General features: G+C 38.4%; 1 protein-coding gene across 1 annotated transcript in view; it reads right to left on the reverse strand.

Annotated features, from left to right (window-relative positions):
• Window positions 1-22,671, reverse strand: part of TTC1 (tetratricopeptide repeat domain 1) — a 29,256-nt gene that overhangs the window by 1,087 nt on the left and 5,498 nt on the right. Inside the window, exons 2-6 of the mRNA XM_061456599.1 lie at window positions 16,384-16,444; window positions 14,486-14,598; window positions 12,868-12,904; window positions 11,107-11,255; window positions 5,482-5,536 (exon numbers count right to left, since the gene is read on the reverse strand). Coding sequence (XP_061312583.1) covers window positions 5,482-5,536; window positions 11,107-11,255; window positions 12,868-12,904; window positions 14,486-14,598; window positions 16,384-16,444 — 415 coding nt within the window. The remainder of the gene's footprint in view (window positions 1-5,481; window positions 5,537-11,106; window positions 11,256-12,867; window positions 12,905-14,485; window positions 14,599-16,383; window positions 16,445-22,671) is intronic.

The following is a 22,671-nucleotide window of genomic DNA, read 5'->3' on the forward strand; positions in this document are numbered from 1 at the left end:
TCATCTAATACTAGGTGAGCTGCTTTGTACTGATGGTGGTTTTCTTCCTTAAGTTACACCCTGTTTAATTTAGCTATTAAGTTCATAATTTTATCCTGCATCCTAAAGCCATTTTGGTTATAAAACAATAAAGTTGTTCATAGCATCTCTCTGTTGGGATGAATAGTTGCTGTTGTACTTCTAGGCAAACATTTGGTCATGCTTAGCTTTCCGTTAGGGTGAGAAGTGTCTTTGTGTACTGGTGGAAGTATCCTGGCATACTCCAGCATTGCTTGAGTCAGTTGTAAACAGCTCCCAAGCTCTCCAGGTGCTGCAGCTGGCTTAGGAGCCAGGCAGACAAATTTCCCTGTTTCAGGAAACTGTGAAAGGTCTTTTCTAATTGGAGTCAGTAGGATGGCTCTTTTCCGGCTGTACTAGAGCCAATAAACACAGAACAACTGCCTTGGTATTCTTGCTTGTTGCTAGGCCAGCTCTTTGGGAGAAGCTGAAGGCCATATGATATATATAATTCTTCATTCTTCATCTCACGGGGATTGAATAATTAAAACAATACAGTCACAGGTCACCTTCCTGCTCTCTCACTTAAATCCACATACAGCAATGCCTTTTGGTGCAGTCACATTTCATAAATTGCTAATGAAGCAGAAGCAAGCCTTTGCCTTTTCCGGGAACTCAAGCCCAAAGCACTGCTCCTGCTGTCTTGGCACACACAAACCCATCATTGTAGGAAAGCACTATTTCCTCCTCCCCCACTCCTTTCATCCCTAAATTAAGATCTGTAGTTAAGTCCAACCTCCCCCCAAAGAGAAGCTCTCTTAAGACAGAGACTGTGCTTGAAGGAAGGAAGAAGGCACGTGGAGCTGTGACTCAGCTGCAAAGAGTTCTCAGCAATCAAACACGCACTTGTCCCTGAGCAGGGTCACATTCTCCTCTGTGAGACTGTTTTCACAGATCTTGATCTTTACATTTTAGAGGGCCTGTGTCTACGTTTCACCTGGAACTCCACATGTTAAGTTCCTTCAGCAGAGCAACATTCAGAGGTTAACAAGAAAACCAACTGGTAAAGATCAATTCACAGCTCAGAAGTCTGTGATTCATTACTCACCTAAACTGCAATTTAACATCCTGCTGCAAAAGGCAGATTCACAGAAAGATTTCTCATGATTTACATGAAGATGTAACAGCCAAAAAGTAATTGCCATTCAGTCTTTCTGGCAAAGCTTCCAGTAGAGCTGCTAGTGTTAATGTGGTGTTTGGAACTTGAAAAGCTGGGTATTATTTGGGTTAAGAATTTTTGTTGGATAAAAGACAAATTTCCTGATGAGGTCTCATCTTTCTCTAACTCACTGTATTATCAACAACATTTCTTAAGCAATTAAAAGAGCAAGAGCAAATCCTTTTCCCTTCCCTAAATGGTGAGGACTGAACTAAAAGTAATTATATTAGCTCTGGTTTGAACTATTTAAAGTGACCTCCCTGTGTACAGTATTGGGGTTTAGCAGTGTAATCGCAAATACAACATGTACTCTTCAGTATCAAAAAAAGAAAGAAGAGAGCAATTCTTCAGGCACTAAGACTAGTAAATATCTTTGCTGATCTCAAGTAGCTGGAAATATCTCTTGCTGGCACGAAGGCCCAGGCAATATGCTCCCATAGGCCTTCCCATTAATCACACCGATAACCAAGTACATTTCTCTGTTTTCTAAAATGCACTCCTTTGTAACTTAAGATGAAAGTCCCAATAGGTTTTAACTAGATTTGATGAACTTTGTGTGTGTAAGATGGGTTACACAGACTGCCATATGTTCTATTCCAGTTTTTTATCTCCAGTGTACTTGCCTCTCCTTGTAGCCAAGCAGAAAACTATTGTCAGAGCTCCCAGCCTGCTAAACCTTGCTAAAGCTGTTCCAAACTTCTCCTCTTCTCATATCCTCTCCCCAAAGGAGCTGGTTCTAGTTATCACAATAATTATAGTTTCTCTAAACAAAAACTAGCTTGTTGCACAATAGCTGGAAATCTTCGGCTTTAAAGTCAGAAGAGAAATAACACAGAAAATAGTCAGTGTATGTTCACATCCTGGGCAATCACTAAGGCAGAGGATGCTCACGTTATGAAAGCATAAAGGGAAAGAGCCACATGGATTTAAAAGCTATTTTTTAAGTGTGCTGTAAGTTAACCTGAGTTAAGAAACTCAGCAATGAGCAAACCTTAGTGGCAAGTGGCAGCATTAACCTGCAAAGACTGAATGGAAAATATGAAAATAATAAGCACAAATGTCAGCTTTGGAAAAGTTAGACCCCTACAGAACAGAACAGAAATGGACTTGGTTTGGTAACAAAATATGTTTTTTCTAGGGACATCAATCTCACTGCACTACCACTTGCAAACAAGTATTCATGGTTAGGTAGTCTGGAAGAAAAATCCAGCCAAGAATGTGTACCCTGATTTATTTACACACAATCACTTAAGAAGTGGTTTCAGCTTCTGACAAACTATGTGGTAATGAGCTGCAGCACTGGAAAACAGGAAACACGCTTGGGGAAGGAGGAAGATGCACTTCATTTATTTCAGTCTGTTTGTACACAGCTCATTTTCATGACAGTGTTTGTTAGTTGCGTATAGCAGGACTTAGTTTCAGTTGAAAGAATAAGAACATAGAAAAGCCACATTACTGGCTGATTCATTGACAAAAATAAGAATTCAGTTGAATATCCAAATTTCAAAGGAGTCAAAGCATGAACTGTGACATTCACTCGAAAGATTTTGCTGGTGATTAGTTTTAGTGTGAGTGCTCCTGGACCAGGCCCAGTCTGGAACTATTAAGATGCATCTGACTTGCTCTACTGGAACCAAAAAATCTTGAGTACAACCCAGACACCTGAGCTAAGCCACCTGTGAGAAAGCAAGAATGAATCCATGCATACCTGGCACTGTTTAACCAGCAGTCAGATAATCTCCTAACAGACTACCACAAGCATTTGTCTATTCTGATACAGTACTCAGTTGGTAAATAGCATTAATGAAGTTCTTGAAAAAGAAAAGCTGAAATAGCTTAAAACATATACATTGTGCAACAAAAATAATCCAAAGAAATCTCTTTTAACTATCACACTGTATCAAGTTTGTTTTTCCTTACAGAACTCCCATCTGATCTCCCTTCAATAGTAAGTGTTTTTCTTTGTCCTCAGACAAAACAGCAGCATTTTGTAAACCTTGGAAGGTATTTCCTTCCCAGGCCTTCATTGCCAGACCCATCACTGCTCTCTCTTACCAACAAGATACAGAGAGCTTTTTAATACTCAAAAGATTAGTCTGGTTGCTGCCCCTATTCCTAACTTAATTTTGAGTGTTCTAATAAGTGAATGTATTATAGAAAAACAACTTCTCAATTCGTGTTAAGAGATCACAAGCAGTGCTAAGACTAAAATATCACCCAATTGACACCAGATAATTTTAATAATACTCGTGACAACTTATTTGAACCTGTCACATACAGAGGCTGTGGATGAACACAGGGTCATACACTGTCTACCCCACTCTTGGCCTGGTTTTCCTGTCTTTTACACCATTAAACATCAGTGTATCTCCTTGCATGTATATGACATGATTGAGAAGGAATTCCTTTCTAGAGAATCCCAATATAAACAGTCTGAACTGGTTCCCAAAAAGACCAGTTCAGTTCTGAAATCCTAACTGCCACTTGATTAACACTTAAACAGATTACATCCAGTCTGAAATCTAGGCAAGGATTAGCAGTATAGAATGAGGTCTGTAATGACACTTTATAAAGCTGGATTTATTGTTTCAGTATAGTCCCTTGTGATCAGTGAGGCCCTTTAGACATCTGTAACAATGGTACAAAGGGAGAGTTCAAAAAAGATCAGGAATTGTTTTCAGATTACTTTGTGTTGAAACTCATCCCGTATCCTACAAATAGTCATGATCCTTCTGGACACTTTCTGCATTTGTCATTTATCTTTAGCACTATCACACTTAACCTTCTTTATTTATGGCTTCTTCTAAGTACAATGGTGGAAACAGAATCTGATGATGTAAAGCTCTAGAAAGCCTCAGTGCAACTTTACTAGGTCAAAACAGGTACAAAGCAAGAGCAAATCAGACTCCTGCACAGCAAGAAAAAATATCAGCATAAGAACTTGAAACAGTCTTCAAAAATATCTGAAGGATTAGTGTTACAGCATGTAAGACAGACTGAGTTCATTTAACCTGATTCTCTGCAGAACAGCAAAACAGTCTTCCCCTTTCCCATCCCAAACCCTCAAAGCCTACTCAGAATAGCATTTCATCTACTACTTGTGACACCTAGAATGAACAAAGAGGTAACTATGGCAAGCGATGTATGAAATGGGTTAGGTACACTTAGTTTATCTTACATTGTCTTTTGTCCTTGCTCTTTTGTGTGGATTTTCTAAACAATACAAATCAAAATATTCTATCAAAATAAAAACTTGTTTTAAAAGCACCAGGTTGTCAGATTGGCTTATAGAGTGTCTGAACTCATGAGAATCAACAAACCCTGTTAAGTAGGAGACAGAAGATAATGTCAACAGTAGTCTTCTTTGGGGCAGGACATTTTCCCCCAAAACCGTTAGTCTGTGATTCAAGGAAGTGCTTTAACCTTTGTATTATACGTGAAAACCAGACTTGCTTGGGCAACCTTATTTAAGTAGTTATCCATTTGAAATACATCAGTCCAGTTCAGATATTACGTATACAAACACCACAGAACGTGATGATGGAGGCAAGTAGGTTCAAATGAGTTGTATTGACTGAATTATCTTTCCCTCAAACAGGTACAGTCAACAGTGTCATTTGGTACAGAGTTGTAAAAAGTCAAGAGACAGTGAGTTAGGAAATCTAACTGCACTCCTAGTAAAGCCAGATGCCTGTTTGTAACACCGGGTGGGTCTAATTCAGCCTCCAAATAAAGAGAACCAAAATACTATATAAATCAAAGTAAACATGAAGACTTGGAGGTCTATAGGCTGCAAGTGCTGTTAGAAGAACCAGATTTATTTCTTCAGACAAAAGATCAAACATATTCAGTTATTACAGCTGGTCAACTCCGTCTAGGCAAAGGTTTAGGAGAAACCCTGTTTCATCCCTTTCGCGGGCGTGTTTTACTTGCAGAGAGAAGGGGCAGAGCAGTTGGTCTGTTTCAAACCACTTTCCCTTATTTTAACATGCGTTAATATTGATTTGTTTTAGAAGGTCCTGAGTGTTCTTTCTTTAACTATTAGCCTTTTCTGAAAGGGCAAATTATTTGGCTGGAACTTACTGTAGGTGAAACCAAGCAATAGAGAACTACGAAGAAATCAGGAGTTTCGTCTAACACTGAACAAGTATTTCCTTAAAGCTTTACCTTCTCTAAATTTTCTACAAGACATTCTACTCGTGCATTTGTATTTTTCTAGTAGACTATAAAGATTATTCTGTAGGTTATGTGTACACACTACTTACCTAGCATTTCTTTCTTTAATTTTTCATTCCGCTCTTCAATTTGTCTAGGTAATCGCTGTGGACAGAGATAAAAATTGGAATCAGACCCATGCTTTCAGTAATTCTGTAGGTTAAGCTAACGGAATTTTTCATGCACATACCCAGGATACACTGTTTGTGGCTTAAAACAAATCCTTATGTCAAACCACCCTTTCATCTTATTTTGGAAACCTGTAATTCATCCTATGACATCAGTTCACATAAACAGTAAGTTGTAACTTGTAAGTGCAGGTTTCAAATAGGCGTGCATTTTTTACTGCTGAAAACCAGACCTGATCTGCTTGCTTGGAATTTTAACTGAAAAGCTTATGGAATTCAAGAGACTTACAATTAAAGTATATTTTAGCCCTATTTCCTCAGCTGCATGCATTATATTTGGTAAAGAGACTATGCAGGCACAGCATTTGAGGAAAACATCCATAACGTCCATTCTCAGTGGCATAACACCTGAGGGAAATCTGCACTGTGAAGACATGAAGGTTTTCTAAATACAAATACTTTATCAGATCACTGAATTAACTTGCTGCAAACTTCGGGACATAGTTCAATGAGTAGATTTTATGCAAGATATAGCATAGCTCTAAGGAGGAGAGGGTATTATAAATGAGAGCCTTGATCTGGCAGTTCATCATGGGGAGGTAACTCCAACACCCTGTCCTGAGCAAGGTACTAGTCCAAGTAACAGCTCATTAATGTGCTTTTTCCCTTCTCAAAACTGGCACCAGTGTTAAAATCTGTTGTACCATCACAAGCAAACTTAGCACATGTTTCCAATGACCATTACATAACCACATGGTCTACGCATTCCTAACAGTTTGGTTCCAAACAGTTCCTTCCCATTTATGCCTAGAACAGCTGTGACTCATCTTCCAGCCTTACGCAGTACTGGTGCTCTGCTATATGATTGTAATGATCGTTTTTAATTAGAACTTTATAGTCACATAACTAAATTTACCATTGTATAATTAGATTTTGCATTTTCTATACATCCGTTAAATACAACATTAAACCAAAATATATTACAAATGACAGTCACTTTTTTACACATCCTTTCTCATATTTTTCCGCAGTACTACTTCAAGCTTTTACACTATGCTTATTCCTGTATAATTCTGGCAGCTCAGCATGCACTTACATGCATAACTATGCAGTCTCTTCTTGTGGAGGTCATCACAAATAAAACAAATGTATTGTAATGGTGCTACCAGTAAACTAATTACTATTGCAGACTATGGCAATTCACTCCGGATACACTTCCCTTGTGATAACTGGCTTCTCAACATCGTTAAAGAATTACTCTCCCAAGCTTGTGTCTTCTTGTCATTTACAGCTCCAGTCACCATGGATAGATCTATCATTCTGATACCATTGCCACAATTAAATGAGTTGTTCACCTCAAGAAAAAACCCACGGACAAGGCTGCCTGGCTATTGCTTTTCAATACAGGACACACTGGTGAACACAGGCAAATATAGTTCATTTTCTATAGCGGTGGGGAAGAGAGGTGGTATACCCCAGAAAAAAAATCACAACAGAAAAACGAGTGTTAAGGAATAAAACGCAGCTATACATGGATGGCTAAGCTTGAAACCAGCCAGGCCCAGCACCACCACCAGTGAGCCAGATCTAATTAGCCCAGTCAGACCTCATCTGAATCCTGCTGACCCAGAGGGCCTTATTAAGTTGGGTGCAGATCTGGACCTAAGATGCCTGCATGAAAACATGTGAATATCCCCAGGCTCTAAATTCAGTTCGCACTGTGGCTGTGCAATTTGTTGTATCTTGCATGAGTCTGGCATACATAGCATGTCTCTCTCACATTTGGACATAAGGCTTTGGCAGGAAATGAAGATACATATCCTTGATCTGAAATACATACTCCATGTTTTGTTTGTTTCAATACTTGTATTAGAAAAACTCAGCATTTCTCACTCCAGAAATGTATTTGCAGGGTTAGTTATCTACAGGAAGATGTCTGCAAGTATCATAGACACCAGATAAATAGCTGTCCTTATCTCAAAGTGCAGCTTCTTTTGGCAAATAAGATTATCTTGCCTGCCAATCCCTCAAAAACTGTGCTGAAGCTAAAATTCACACAACACTGTTACCCACCTGCTAAAAACAAAACCCAAAGATTGATCCTATATAGATTGATCCTGTATAATTAAACACTTTCTGGGAAAGCATCAGTAGGGATTATTTATCCACAAAACACTACAATTTCAAACTGTTTAATTTAGCATTGAAGATGTCAAAAGTAACTGAAGTGAGACCAGGATTTAAATCAAAATACTAGCACTGTACTCCTGCAGTATAAACAGTACTGAAATTTTAAAGAAGTTACCAAATCAGGAATAAAAGCAAAGAACTACTCTGCATTTAGTATTTTTAAACTGCCGTTTAGCAAGATCATGACATTCCCTAAAGCAGCATGTGAAATATTTTCTATATATTCTCTACAGGAAGGAGAGAGAGTTGCTCTAACAGTGAAAGAAGCTAATTTGCAGATTCTCTTGATGCACCATTTCCATTACCAGTGAGGGGGAAAAAACACTGCAGAGAAACGCTGCAGAGAGCAATGCACTGTACCTTACAGTAAAGCAAAGCTCCTTAGTCTCCTACACATTACATACGTTAACCACGTATGGGAGTCAACATTAGAGCTGGAACTGTTTTTTGTATTGTGAAATTTAGAGATTTACTATGAATATTCTAACAATTGTAGAACTAGCTGTCAGTATTTCCTTAACAATTTTTTAAGAGGGGCATTTTAAGTTTCAGTCTCAGAAGATTGCTTCTACCCTGCAACTTGACAAAGAACAGGACCAACCCAGGGGCAGAATCCCACTGCAGTGTAAATTAAGGGCATTTTGTACAACGTATTCTGCACCACATGTGAGCCTAAAGCCTCTGACTAGTAAAATGAGGTCAAGAAGCAGAAGGTAGATGTAACAGTCAACCTCTGTACTTCCCAGCTATAAAAATTAAGAATATATTACAGATTGTTCTAAAGCATTCCTGAAAGATGGCCAGGAAGAAGAACAGCACTGTCAAGTCTTAATCTATGGAGTTCATAAAAATTTGTATGATGTTCACAGCTGTTCTTTGTATGATGAGCTGCTAAAACACATTCCTTATATGCTAGTACTATTCTACCAAGTAACTGGCTAGATTACTCTAGGTCTCACTCTGGAGCTGATCTCATGCTAAAAGGACTACAAGCTACAGAAAGTAAACCCCATCCTTTCCTTTAGAAAAGTCAGCAGGCTCATTGGCTGAATTCCTGGACCAAATAAACCACACTCTCAGCTAGGAGACTGTAAAAAAGGCCAACACAAATACTCTTTTCTAGACTGTGATGGACCCATCACAGTCACTACCCATGCAGTAATGATGTTTGACAAGCTTGTCATTTAATAAGCCACTGCCAAGAGCTAGGTGATAAAGTGCTCTCCTGCTCTCAACTAGCTGCATGCAACAAGCATCAGGGGTTGTTTCACAGTACAGTAAACCGACCTTGTCAATGGGTGCTGCCAAAAGGGATGGCCCCAATTCCTGTACTGCCTTGACCGCATCTTTCCTTCTCACTAGTATTTGCAGCAGGACTTATCTGACTGCAAAAAGCCAACTATGTAAGTATTTGCTTTGGGGCTTTTTGGTTTTTAGGTTATTTTGCTTGCTTGTTGTTGCTATTTTTCTCTTTAGCAGAGTTAGTTTTCTGACAGACTCACATACAGAGCCAGCCATCCCCTAGGGCCAGACATGAGCTAGTAGCAGTGTTAGCACAAGGAAAGCAATGGGACAGCTTTGTAAGCAGCAGTTAGTTAGTACATCAGTTTAGCTGTTCTGTGAAACCCTTACCATTAATAGGAGTTACACAGTTAAGCAGAATATTTTTCTGCCATCAGGGCAACTGATCCGGTCCCAAAGGAAGTAATTTCAGGCAAGGCTTCTTGCCTAATACGCTATAAAAGCGGTTTCTAATCTGTCACTTCCAACACCATAGTATGGGGAAAGGAGAGGGGAGGGAGGAATCACTACTAATGATTTATTTTCCCAAATGAAGAATTAAAGCAAACCTAAGTGTTTTAAAAATACTTCTGCATCAACATATTCAAAGTGGTTTTAGAGATAAGCTGGCAGGTGAAGCAAATGATTTCACTGATGTGAAGCTGAACTAAAACAATGACACCCTTTGAAAAATTTAACATGATATAAAGACAGGCATCGGCATAAGGATTTGGGTCTTCAAATAAGAATTACATTTCAAAATAGCATCCATTTACCATAAAATGTAAGTGAAGAATAGATTGGATGTTGTTTTCCCTGCAGAAAATGGTCAGCTCTTTCCAGGCTCCCTGGTGCCAGCAAACCATTCACCTACCATGACCTGAAGCTCCCACTTTGGTAAAAAGTGACCACCACTGTACTTCTTATAGTGGCTACCTTTCATTAGCATTAGTGTTCCTTCAAAACCACAGGCTGTCTAGCTACATCTCTAGCACATTTGTGCTTTCAATAGAGCCTTCATAACCTCTTTTCAAAAATCAGAACAGCAAGCAGCCTGTCATAGGAGCCTTCTGCACAAAATAAATTTCCTTTCTTGCTACCCTTGTGAAAAGACCCTCTGAACTTGTCAAATCCACATCTATTTTCCACACTGAGCATTAATTTCCTAAGTATTGCTAGAAAAATCGCTTCCTGCTGGTTCCACAAAGAGTTACTTGAAACCTCAGATCAGCAGGCTGTGGCAGTGGCTTTAAATCCCCACTGACTAGGGATTATCTACATGTTAGATTGGGGTTTCAGGAAGTGCATGGGGGTTACCTTGCAAAGGAAGCTTTTAAAGCATTTCCTTACACTTGTAGAGATATGGCAAAGATTCTGCAATAAAAGTTTAATCGTGAAGTATTTGTAATTTGATTGAAAGTGGTGAAAATGGACACTGAAACACAGTACTAAGCTGCAGATCTTTTTAATTCTTTTTTGAAGAATGAATAAAATAACTGAATTCAGGAGAGACTGCTGTTAGCAACCATAAAGGGCCTTGCTCTTCAAGTGAAAGGCTAAGTTTTTGAAGACTAATAGTAGACTTCAGTCACTATTAGTAAAATAACTCTAAGTGGCCAATACACACACAAGACATAGCAAAGAACAAGAACAGAAAACGGCTAAATGAAGAAACAAAAACATCAACACTTTAAGGTAGATACAAACCTAGATACAGGCTGATGGAATCCTGTTTGTTGCCAAAATTACTTTCTTTTTTTATGACTTGATTATGTAATTATTTTATAATTCAGGTATTCAACTGCAAATTTACCAATCAGGGAAATAATTCTATCGAAAACAAGACTCCAAACAATTAAACAGCCAGCAAGAACTGTATCTGATCTCCAAACTGCAGATCCATATTGAAGTGATGGCTACTAAAATGCACAAGTGGTTTAGGCAACCTTTTCTAGAACATGCAAAAATACAATTAACAGCCTCAGTCAGAAAACTAGAATGGGGTGTGTGTGTGCACAGGAAAAGAAGAAAAGACCTTGGCTTAAAGTGAAGCCAAAGTATACTAAAAAGGCTTACCATGCATGCTTCTCTGGCTTGATGAACTGATGGGTCTTTTTCTAGGACTGCCTTATAATCTTCCAGAGCTTCATCTAGTTTTTCTGTTTTTTCATATAGTTCTGCTCTCCTCAGCAAAGCTCTAATATAGTTAGGATCCAATTCCACTGCTAGAAAACAAAAACAAAGCATAGTATTTTATCTGAAACATTTCTACATCCTTCAAATGAATTCTTAAGTGTGTATTACATTCTTAATAGTCATCTTTATAATGTAGCTTAGAATCAAGGACAGTCTGTTTGAAAGCTAAGTCATATTTCAGAAAGGCATACATCTGCCTGTGAAAGTCTAATGCAAATGATCATGTTTCATTTAAAGTCTACAGTCTATCACGGACAGAAGTGATTTATAGTGCACAAACATTTAATTTTGCTATACTATATTTTTGTTGATACTTCAGAAATTTTAAGGACCTGTAAGATATCTTTCAGCTTTTGTATATTTAATACGTTTATATTGTTAGATTACCACTAGAGTTAAATATACCTATGATGAGCAGGGAAAATAAGCATTTCTCTGCTTCTCTCAGTTCAAGTGGAGACAAACTCCAGGAGAACTTCTGGTGTTCTTCTGAATTTAATATCAAGCAGTCAAAACTGGGTTGGGAATCCACAGTTATATTAGCTCTACAAGTTAGCAGAGGGGCATACTGTCTGAATTTAAGCTTTTCCTCTCCTTATTCCCTTGGCAGCCCTGTTTACAGATGCAGTTAAGACTGAATGCTAAACTTAACAGTAACCTGCAAACGGTAATTTCTCAAAAATTTCTTAATCCATTTTTCATCACCAAAAGAGGCAATATGAGAGACTGCCCATTTGATAATTACTAACTGTTCTTGGGACAATTAAATCTAGGATTATTTAGCTAAATAGTCTAGCTCAGTCCTTCTGGAAGGACAAAGATAATGCTACAGTCAGCAAGTTGCAGGTTAGTGTGAATTGCTCTGCTGTGCTCCAAGTGTTGCATTGCAGTTTGTAAGCAAAGTCCCTGGGGAATGTCAGGCGCTGGTAGGTCAAGTCTCACTGCTGCAAAGCAGAGCGAGTGCCTTTCAGCCACTACAAAATCAGAAGTGTTTTTCAAAATGCACCACCACCAAAACAAGGAAAACCCCAAAATGCAGAGGCCAGCTAGAATTTGTTACCTTCAACAGTACTTTGAGCATGTACAAACTCCTGTTTACTGTACAAGCAGCACTGGCACGCAGCCATTGGATCAGTTTTCTGATTGGGGATTTGGAATATTTTCCCCAGCTGTCATAGGGAGTTTAACAAATACTTGAGCACGGATGAGTGGGTGGCAGCAATAAAACAATGCACAGCTGAAATGATTTCGCCACAAGTTGCGGGGAGAAAACTATGCAGAACAAGAACAGGAGAGCATAAGCCCTTGTGATAAAGCAAAAGCCATGCATAAAAGGGACTTGATGATACTTTTAATTCTGTTAAGTCCTCATGGTTCTTTGGAATCTGGGATTAAACCAAGATTTGGAGGGGGAATGGCAGGTGGATGCAGGTTTAATTATTTCAGACAGGAAAAGATACACATTTTAAAAAATAAATACTATAAATAAGTCTAGATTCAGGTGTCTCCCATCAGAGCTTTTCTTTAAATTCTTTAAAGACCTGTATGCCCAAATTTACAGCGCTGCAGTAAGGCACTAAATGGCGTAATTTATGCATGAAAGATCTGGCACAAAAGCAGCATACAGGAAAAAAATCATACCTTTGCTGCAGTCACTTAGGGCAGCTTCTGTCTTGTCCTAGAACACAAAATAGTTTTGCTATATTAAAGACCTATTTGGAAATTATTGCAAAACAGATTATGTACAATTGCAAGCAAAAAAGTTTGGCATTCCAAGGAATTGGGATGTTCATGTAATCAAGGCTTTTCATACCGTTGCTTCTGATGCAAAGCTCTTTACCAGTGATTAGCTTCCTCTCTGTGAAGGCTGCCAGTGTTCAAATTGCAGGGCTGCCCCACTAATCTGCCTGCACTGCACAGCCGGCAGCAGGCTCCAGTCAAAAGGCTGAGTCACATCTGCAGGCCTTGGCTTAGCTGAGCTACAGCTTTTCTACCTTTGTCAATTAATTAAGGGGTTGGAATAGGCATTTCCCAAGAATCACAGATAAATTCTTGTCTGTATGAGCTAAGACATTTGGAGAGCAGATACTGCACTAAGACAGCTTTTGCTGATAGGGACAATGCGTGAGACGTCCAGAAGTGGTAGGGACAAGATTTTAGTGCACCCAGACAACCATAGTTAGAAGATGAGAGCCAAGCAATCTGCTTGTAATGAAACAAGAAAGAAAGCAAAAGAGCTGAGACAGAGACCTTATTTTCATCCAAACTAAATGGGCTTAAAAAATATAAATAAAACATCAGGCTATTCTGTGCTTGTACTGTTGATTTAAGTAGCTGTAATCTTTCTGCGCCCAAGGAACTATCTTCTCCATAAAACAAAATCTGCCTCACAAGCTTCTACTATAGCGCAAAGCAAATGGGTGCAGCAGATATGGAAGAACAAATTTAATGGAGAAGCTATTCATAATATTAATAACATGAATCCATTTTCAGAGTAATGTATCAGTCTGTCAAGTTTCACTGACCAATACTGGCGAGATACACTAGTACATGCACAGTTCTTCTGTCACCTTGGGCTTCTTTGGGGACTATTGGATTATTTTTCAAGTTACATGAATAGTTAACATCTGGATTATGGGGAGGTTTCTCAGTTTAGAGTTTATTCAATTTTTTTCCTTGTCCCTGGTCATGGAATAAACAACACAGCAAGAAAGCCATATCCATTCTATCCAGACCATGCGCTACTACATAGGTCTGACCTGTTATAAAGGAACTGTATAGGAAGCAGACTAACTGAATTAATAAAACCAATTAATAAAGTTAGGAAGTGCTGCTTATGCCTCAAAGCATTTGAGCAAATTAAGTAATGACAAGTATATGACAATCCAGGCTTTTAGGAAAAAAAAACAAAACAAACCACTAACTAGCTATAATTCTAAACAATTTAATACATGGTCTGCACACACTGAACATGCTTGTAGACATGAACTTTGAATTTCATTAAAACAGAGCAAATGAAAGCAAAATTAGCGTTTTAAACATAATACACCAGAGCAACTTTGAACAGCTGTTCCAGTGGCAACTCTAACAGGTTTGTATTCATCCTCAGTAAAACCAAGAGCATTTCTACTGGGAGCATGACAGACTGAGCAAACAGCTTTAATCTTTGCCCTCCTTCATACACCCCTAATGATTTCGTTACTGCATTTGTCAGATAATCAATACATGGTGTTTCATAAAATAAAAAAAAAATATTCACCTGTTTCATTTTTGCAGCAGCTCTGTTTGAAAATAAAACAGCCCTATCTTTTTGGAAGCAGGCTGGACAAATCTGCAGGGCCTTCGTGTAAGAGTCTTCTGCCTCTCCAAAGTCTGCAGATGCAATAGCAAAAAAAACTAAAACAGACCATTTATTTCAAATTCCAGTACAGTCAGTGAACCACATGGCTAAGATTTTCTTGGAAACACTTCTCAGTATATGATGTAGTATTACAGCATAATCGGTAGCTGCTCTCAGAGAAACTACATTACTAAGTAGTACACAGATCAATGACAATTCATTATTTTAAAATCAACACCTCTGTAAAAGCAGAAATATAGTACTGAGCTTAATGTAACAAATGCAGCATGATGTGCATATAATTCTTATCCTTGAAATTGTTTCATTCTGTTTGAGTACCAGCCTTAGAGGTAGAATCACTTTAGATTAAGCATATCCTTGATCTGAAATGAATCATGTGCTGAAAAACATCATTGCACTGATACCTGTTCAAAGCAGCTACAGGGATATTTCATTTGCCACATCATCTTCAATGACTGACTTCAAGGTCAGTCACTGCAAACCCATTATCACCTGAAGGTCATCCATCATCAAGTCCAGTTTAAAGCAAGGACCAGTGGTAAACCACGTGGGATTATCAAGTTATACATTTTCCAATAAAGATAGAGTCATCTCTAAGGAAAAGGCCCTATACGGACTGAACAATGCCCTGCCAGCTGACAAGTTCATTGGCCTCAATACAGAGCAATTCTTGCTGTGCACATTAGCTGGTGACCATCCAGGTGCTTAAAAGGTTGTGTATTTCTCATTAGTAAGCACTCTGGCAGGCACAGGCACACTGAAAAGATCTGCCAAAGAATTTGTCAAGAAACTACATGTGAAGGATAAGACTTCATAGGATGATTCAGCCAAAACTACAGTTTTGCTGCTTTCATGGTCTCAGCAGTTCCCTTCTGCCTGTTCTGATGTTTGCTTGAATTGGTAAATCGTTCCCCGGGAATCCTGCTTTTTTAGCACACAGTAAGAGACCTCCAACAGAAAGGCCACTGTCTTGTTATCAGGATATATTTCTAGAAAGGCGAAGTTACTTGGTTGTGTCCCTGCTGACTGAAGAAAATATGAATCTGCATTTCCTGGTTTCTTTGTGAAATCTCTACCCACCAGAACATTAAATGAAAGGCAGGTGTCAAAAACACTTCCCCCTTTTTAATTAAAAACATTGGTACAGTTATTTCTTACTCAGGTCAACCCTTCTGTTATGTTCAGAACACGTCCAGTTGTGGCATAAACTAGAAAAGTACATGCCTCTAGATTTTTTAAATATATGTATTTGTGTTACATGTATACACCTCTATATACACATTTGCATATGTATATGAAGTACATATAGATGTACATACGTGTATATAGATGTCTGTATAGATACACGCACGCACACACAAATAAAACATATAACAGATAGAGCCAGTGGAGAAAAAGAAACATGTACAAAGATACGAGAGCTACTGAACCACTGAGTCCTGCATCAATTCTGAGCACACACAGCAGCAAAACTCAGAGCCTAGTGGAAGCTTTTTTTGATTAGCAAAAGAAATCATGGCACTGGAAACCAGTAAATTCTGTATTATGTTCTTAGATTTTAAACACTTAGCTTTCATGAGAACCCTGCTTTAGTAATCCAAGTCTTTTGTGATTTCAACTTAACTCTTAAGGAGGTCTCCTATCTCCTTCTGTTCTCTAGAGCTGGATGAAAAATGATATAGATGATAAATCTGAATAATGATAGGTGTGAAATCTTCCCATGAGTTTTCTACGTCACCTAAGTATTAATTAAGATTCTCTAACATCCACATGGTGTTAAGAGATTATCAACCCACCTCCTTTCTTGAACTGCTCATTTCCTTTCTCCTTCAGCATTGTGCTCTCCTTTCTTCTTTTCTACAAAAGAAAAGACAATGTCTCAAAGTATTTAATTGAAATGAACAAGTAGGTCAGCTGCAGTTCCAAATAAAGTATGAATGGAAATCAGAATAAAATAGAACCTGAAGAATTTTAAGTAACACCAAGATCACTTGCTTGTAGTCACTGTGACATGATACACTTCATATATATCCATAAAACACTGCTGTAGAACAAGGCAATTAAAAAGCTCCAATTCATGGGCAACAAAATGCAGAAAGAGCATTCATAGTGAATAACATGGTTTAAACTAATACATTAGCTTTTTAGCTGGTTGTTTGCTCCTTCTTTTTCAACTCAATTTAATTCAATCCAATCCAATCAGTGCAGGTCAACTATGTAGAATATATTTTAGATGAAGTCTTGAAGGTTTCCTTGAAATTCATAGTTACATGCACAAAGCATGTTGAGCTGACTGCATTAGAAACAGGTCCATGGATGATACTGTGCGGAAAAATTTCTTACGCAGTGAGTGACTAAACATCAGACCTAGAGACAGGAAGATTGTTCTGTTATACACTGAAAATTGCACATGCTGAGCAGAGCTGTGTTTTCAACCATGAATATCTTAACAGTACTCTTGGCAGCAGTGAAGTTGACATGAATGCTCTTAGCCTTTAACAGAAAACACAGGATGTCACCAAGCCATCTCTTCAATCTATTTACAATGGAAGCCTTTCACATGCACACATACCTCACACAAGTAAAAACAAAGCAGTATAAGCCAGACAGTAACATCAAAAAGCAATGCTCATGTTCACGAATCATTTCTATGGTAGAAAAATGATCATTTTGCCACTGGTTTTGCCCTCAATACACGTGCATACACAAAGGACCTGCATCAAGGTGTCTATAAATTACAGATCATTGAGCAATTAAAAAGCCAGCACTAGGAAAAGGAGCAGTTTCCCTTCCTGCAGATTGTGTAAATCAAGGATTAATGCAATTATCAATATCGCACAGAACATCTCCTTGGAAACAGCTAAATATAGTACTCTTTGTAGAGCGCTGCACCATCTCACAGCGATGCCAAGTAGCTGACAAACAATACAAAATCAGAGGTTCTCTCCTCTTGCTTTTATTAGGTTTAGAAATTAATTCACCTGACCATTGTGATCTGTTACTACTAAGATGGTGACAGTGATCTGAAAACAAGGCTCTGCAGAATGGCGTTCAGCTGTGACACACAAAATTACACAGCAAAGTATCATCTGACCCTTTCGATATATGCCTAGATCGATAATTTTTTTCCTATTGCCTAGTAAACATTTTCTAATACTCATTACTCCTCATATTTAAAAAAGAAAACCAAAGAAAACATAGGTCAGACTATTTAGAAACTGGCTTGCCTCCAGCATGGATTGAGAAACCTACAGCAGTTCTTCCACAATGTCACTCGCACTAATGTACACAAGCCAGTTGGTGCTTTCTAAATGTGAGCGTACAAACAAATTTAGGCACTTAGGGCACAAGCACGAAATCATCTATGCAGGATTCTGCTATTCGCGCAGGGAGTGCTTAACTACATTTGAAAGCTGTTCCCAAACTTCCCAAGTGCCAGACAGAATAGCTCCACTCCAGTAAGGCCACTGCCACACACAGTCAGCCTTCCACAGAAAGGAATTTTTAACATCTTGAATGCATATAATGAAAGCACAACAGAACTGGTATGATTTTCATACCAGTGAACAAAGCAGCCAGATTTCAGCACAGAACAGGTTTGGAGAGGATGATCCTACTGGAAAACATAAAAGATCTACATAGACAAGCCTCATTCAAGAAAAGAAATGTCTGAAACACCAGCCCTACTGACTTCATTGCTCATGACCTATTTAGAACCGGCCTTTAAGTGCCATTAACTGATTCACTGTTGCATAAGGTAGAGTTATAACTCTACAGTAACGAAAGAGCTTTGCTTGTATAAAATGACATGGTGGCAGTACTCCTGATGCAGAAACCCTAAAATCAAGGAAAACTGGCTGAAAAGCTTTACCTATACTATCATTATGTTGTTCCATTCTATTAAAATTATTACAAAATATTACATGTTTACCCCAGGTAAGTATTAAATGCTAAAAGGCGATTTGCAGCAAGAAGGCTTCAGGAGAATAAGCTTTATCCTAAAAAAGATAAAAGGAAAATTCTTCCATTGTGGGATTCCTTCTCAGGTAGGCAAGAGGATTGTGACCTCCAACAGCACAGAGAAAGACCAAGGTGGCTGTATGGCCATATTCCCTGGGGAAACATGGGCAGATCAAAGTTCTGAGCAACAGAAGAGTTTAACAACTATCACACTGGGAAGCTGATGATTCATACAACAACTCCTCCTCCGAGAGCCTGTTCCCTGGCATGTCCTCTTGCCTGCAAATCAAACTTGAAGGACAGAGGCTATTAGTCACATAACTGTTAGAGGCACTCAAATGTCAGTGACAGTTTTGTGGTCACTTCTGACTATTTGACCAGAAAAGGTGTTGTCTAAGCATGTTTCAGAAGCCAGCAGCATTGTTAAGAACACCGTATATGGCTTTGCAGCTTACTCGGGAAAGCAGCAATGCAAGCAATGCAGTCCTGCTTCACAACCAGTATTTCTGTTACAGGCTGACCAATGTTTTCAAGATATCTCTGCATGATGGGTTTCAGGCTGTCCCTTAAGATCCAAGTTGTACAAGTTCTCACCATATTTTTCACAAAGGTAAAGCCTATAGCTAAAGTTTATATATAAAGTCTATAGAGTCTCATGCATCATTCTGGATTTGCATTTGAAGCATGACCCCTAAGCAATACATAGTAGCAGACTATCCATAAAAGCAAATTCCTCTGCCTTTTCCACAAAATGTAAAAGCACACATATTGCCACGTCACGTCCTAAATGTACCGTTCTCTAAAGCATACTGTGTATTTGTGAAATACATGTATCATCTATTCCTCCATATATACATTTCTTTAACAGAAAATCCTAACACAAAAGCAGTGAAAATCAATTATTTTGGATGAATTTACATTTAACCTGAAAGGACCACTCCAATGGATGCTGTCTTCTATTCAAATTCAGGGTGAAAAAGCCAACCCCCAAACCCACAAAACACACAAGCAAACAAAACCAACCCAAAACCTAAACCAGTGTTAGAAGACTTAACCTCCTCATGCAGTATGCTAAATTTCTAGCTTGGATGGACAATTGCAAACTGACTGGTCATCAGTTTACTGTGATCATATCAGCTCTGAGTGAAAAAATTGCAAGTGACTTGTCCTTGGGACAAATTCTGCACACTGTCATTTCAGTGTCCCCACCCTTTCATTTTTCAGGAAAGGATTTCAGTAGCTGCAGGGCAGGCTACCCTTTCCTCAGGAGGGAAGTAGGTCAGACTGAACTCCTAGAATGCTCTGCCTAAGGAAAAGACATCTTGACCCACTACATTCCCTGAGGCTGCTCATACACAACAACGGGGTCAGGTCAGGCACAGCTTCCCCAATTTATACTCTATTATGATTTTCTGCTCTTCGTAGACAGCCAAATATTAAGGATTGGGTTTTGCCAATTTTATTAACACAAAGATGACAATTCCAAGTGGCAGAGAGGCATTAGTTTTTGATGTACAAAGTCAAAAATATTTTAAGTCTAGAAGAAATAACTACATTTAACTGGTAATAAGATTCTTAAAGGATCCATTTAGAAATGTTTACAGTTTGGATACTGAATTAAAGTCATCCATATTATGAAGAAATCTGGATTTTTAACATAAACCTGCCTGGCAAGCAAGAGGTACTGAAGATTAACGCCTGATCTGAAGTAATAAGAAAAGACAGCTTGACCTTCTGACAATAAACAATTCAAAAGAAAGGCCATCAAACACAGTCCCTGGAACTCAAAAAACCTCTGTGTTGAAAATAAAAGTACTAAAGCATTATTGTACTATTAAAAAAGAAAATCTACACATTTTCTCTGTTTAAAAAGTAACCAATATAATAAGCTGGAAGTAAAATCCTTAAATATAGCTGATGAGAGCTGAAGGACGAACACCCTTGGGTTGTAATGCCTCAAACTATGCTTCCTCTGCTTGTTCCTATGCATTTTATTTGATCAATTGATTTAACTTTGCTAGGGAATTGTTCTTGGCCCCAGTTTTGTCAAGAGCAGCAAATGTGTACTCTCTCTTCTCTGTAAGGCTATTTATACAGTGTGACAATGCACACCTGCATCTCATATGCCCTTTTGTAAGGTAACAAAGTAGAAGTCAATTTAAAATTACTGGAGTTCAAAGTGTGCATGGAAGTGAGGAATTTAAACAGATAAGGAATATATTTTTCAGCATCAAATACCAATTCTATTTCTAAAGCATCCATTAGTAGTCATCTGCTTCCCCCTGCAGTTTTGTGAAGCTATTGCTGTATCATACATTTAAGGATTTGAATTTCAGTGTAAGGTTGTAGTCACTCAAATATCCTTTTTCAAATCTTGCTAGAGCTGTCGCTTGTAAACTGCCCAATCTGCCCTCTACACTTAGAGGCAGAGTAACAAGCATTGCTGAACACTGGCTGATCTCTTGCCCACTGTAACACTTTGGTAAAGACAGGTTAGACTTTCTCCTGCCAAATCACTACCTTTTCCTGAAACTATAAGCACACTTCCAGAGACAACAGATCACATCCATCCTTGACAGACAGTTTAATATGGCAGTCTGTGACTACTCCTGAGTGACAATACATGCCAGCCAGTCCCTCCTGTTCCAGAGGCAACAGCCCCAGAAAGAAAAGTGGACCTGACCACTTAATCCACCACCACTACAAGTTGAAAAGATCTCAATATGACAGTATCAGCATCTTCCAGAGAAATGTAAACTGAATATAAGGCTTTCCATTCAGTTTATATAACTCTAATCAGATACCAGCACTGAAAGAAAGATGTAGGTGATGATCATGTTGCCTTTTAATGCAACAATTAAAATGCCTTTTAACTGCAACAAACGACTTTTATGTTTATTTAAAAACATAACTCAAACTATAAAGCACACAGGAAGAATATAACTCCAGATTTTATCTAAGTTCTTTTCACCAGCACTTGGAATTAATTACTTCAGCAGATACAGATATACTTCTCAAGCTTTGATTAACTTGGAAAATATAACAGGATGTTTTGTTTCATTTTGCAAACTATAGGACAGGGCAGTTTTACTCTAACAATCCGTCTTTTTCTCCAATTTGACCAAAACAGCATATTTAGTATTGGTGCTGTACTGTATACAGAATTCAGGTTATTAAAGTAGGTCATTTGAATAAGGGGATCACCTTTTCTTATATTTCACTCCATTGTGACACCTTCAAAACCCAACTGTATTCCGAGTTTTAATGCTATACCAAATTATTTGAATGCTGATGCAAATTAACAAAATATATGTCCCTTATAACATAAATTACTGAAAAAAGAGTTCTGAGACCATCTTCAAGTCTGAGGACTGCTCCAAAATATGATTTACTTTGCTGTACCCCATCTTCCATTTTGTACCTTAGCTTTGAGTCTATAAATACTACAGAAAAACACTAGCAACTTTGACAAAGTCGCTATTATATTATATTGGATATATGGAACTAGGAAATAACCAAATGCTGAAATGAATGCCTATACCTGAGAAGCCATCCCAGAAGAAATTCCAGATCAGCTCTGGGAAAGCAAATTCTATACAGAAGCTGTAATTTATGGAAGAACAATAGCATCAACCTGAAACATGGCGAAGAAAGAGTGAGGCAGGAAGCAGTTTGGGGAGATTTGTTGATTAAGACAATGTTTTCTAACACATCCTAGAACTTCTGGGGAAAAAAGGGCAAAGGAATCTCAGGTATAACTCAAAAATTCTATTTCTCAAAGATGGGTTTCACTTAATTCTCACAGAGTTGCTAAAAATATACTAATCAAGAACCTACCAGAGCTGTGTTCCTTGTCTTGCTGACACATTTCCTAGCATTAAAATAGAAGTTGAACATGATTACAACCAGCTGTAGCTCAAATGCACACGCAACAGCCCAAAGAAGGGAACTGCTTTTGAGGAATACTGGATATTTATTCCAGGGTCTTACAGCAGTTAGAAGGGAGTGTTCTATAGCCAAAATAAGAGCTCACTAGGTGCTTAAATCTTTGACAGTCAAGGCCCAAAGAACAAGACATCTGTCATGATGGAACGGGCATGAGGGATTCAGAATCTTGCTGCTGC

Source organism: Pezoporus flaviventris, unplaced genomic scaffold (assembly GCF_033815535.1).
Source record: "Pezoporus flaviventris isolate CSIRO_AGI_PZ_B2104156 unplaced genomic scaffold, CSIRO_AGI_Pfla_v1 ptg000023l, whole genome shotgun sequence".
NCBI classification, from domain to species: Eukaryota; Metazoa; Chordata; class Aves; order Psittaciformes; family Psittacidae; genus Pezoporus; species Pezoporus flaviventris.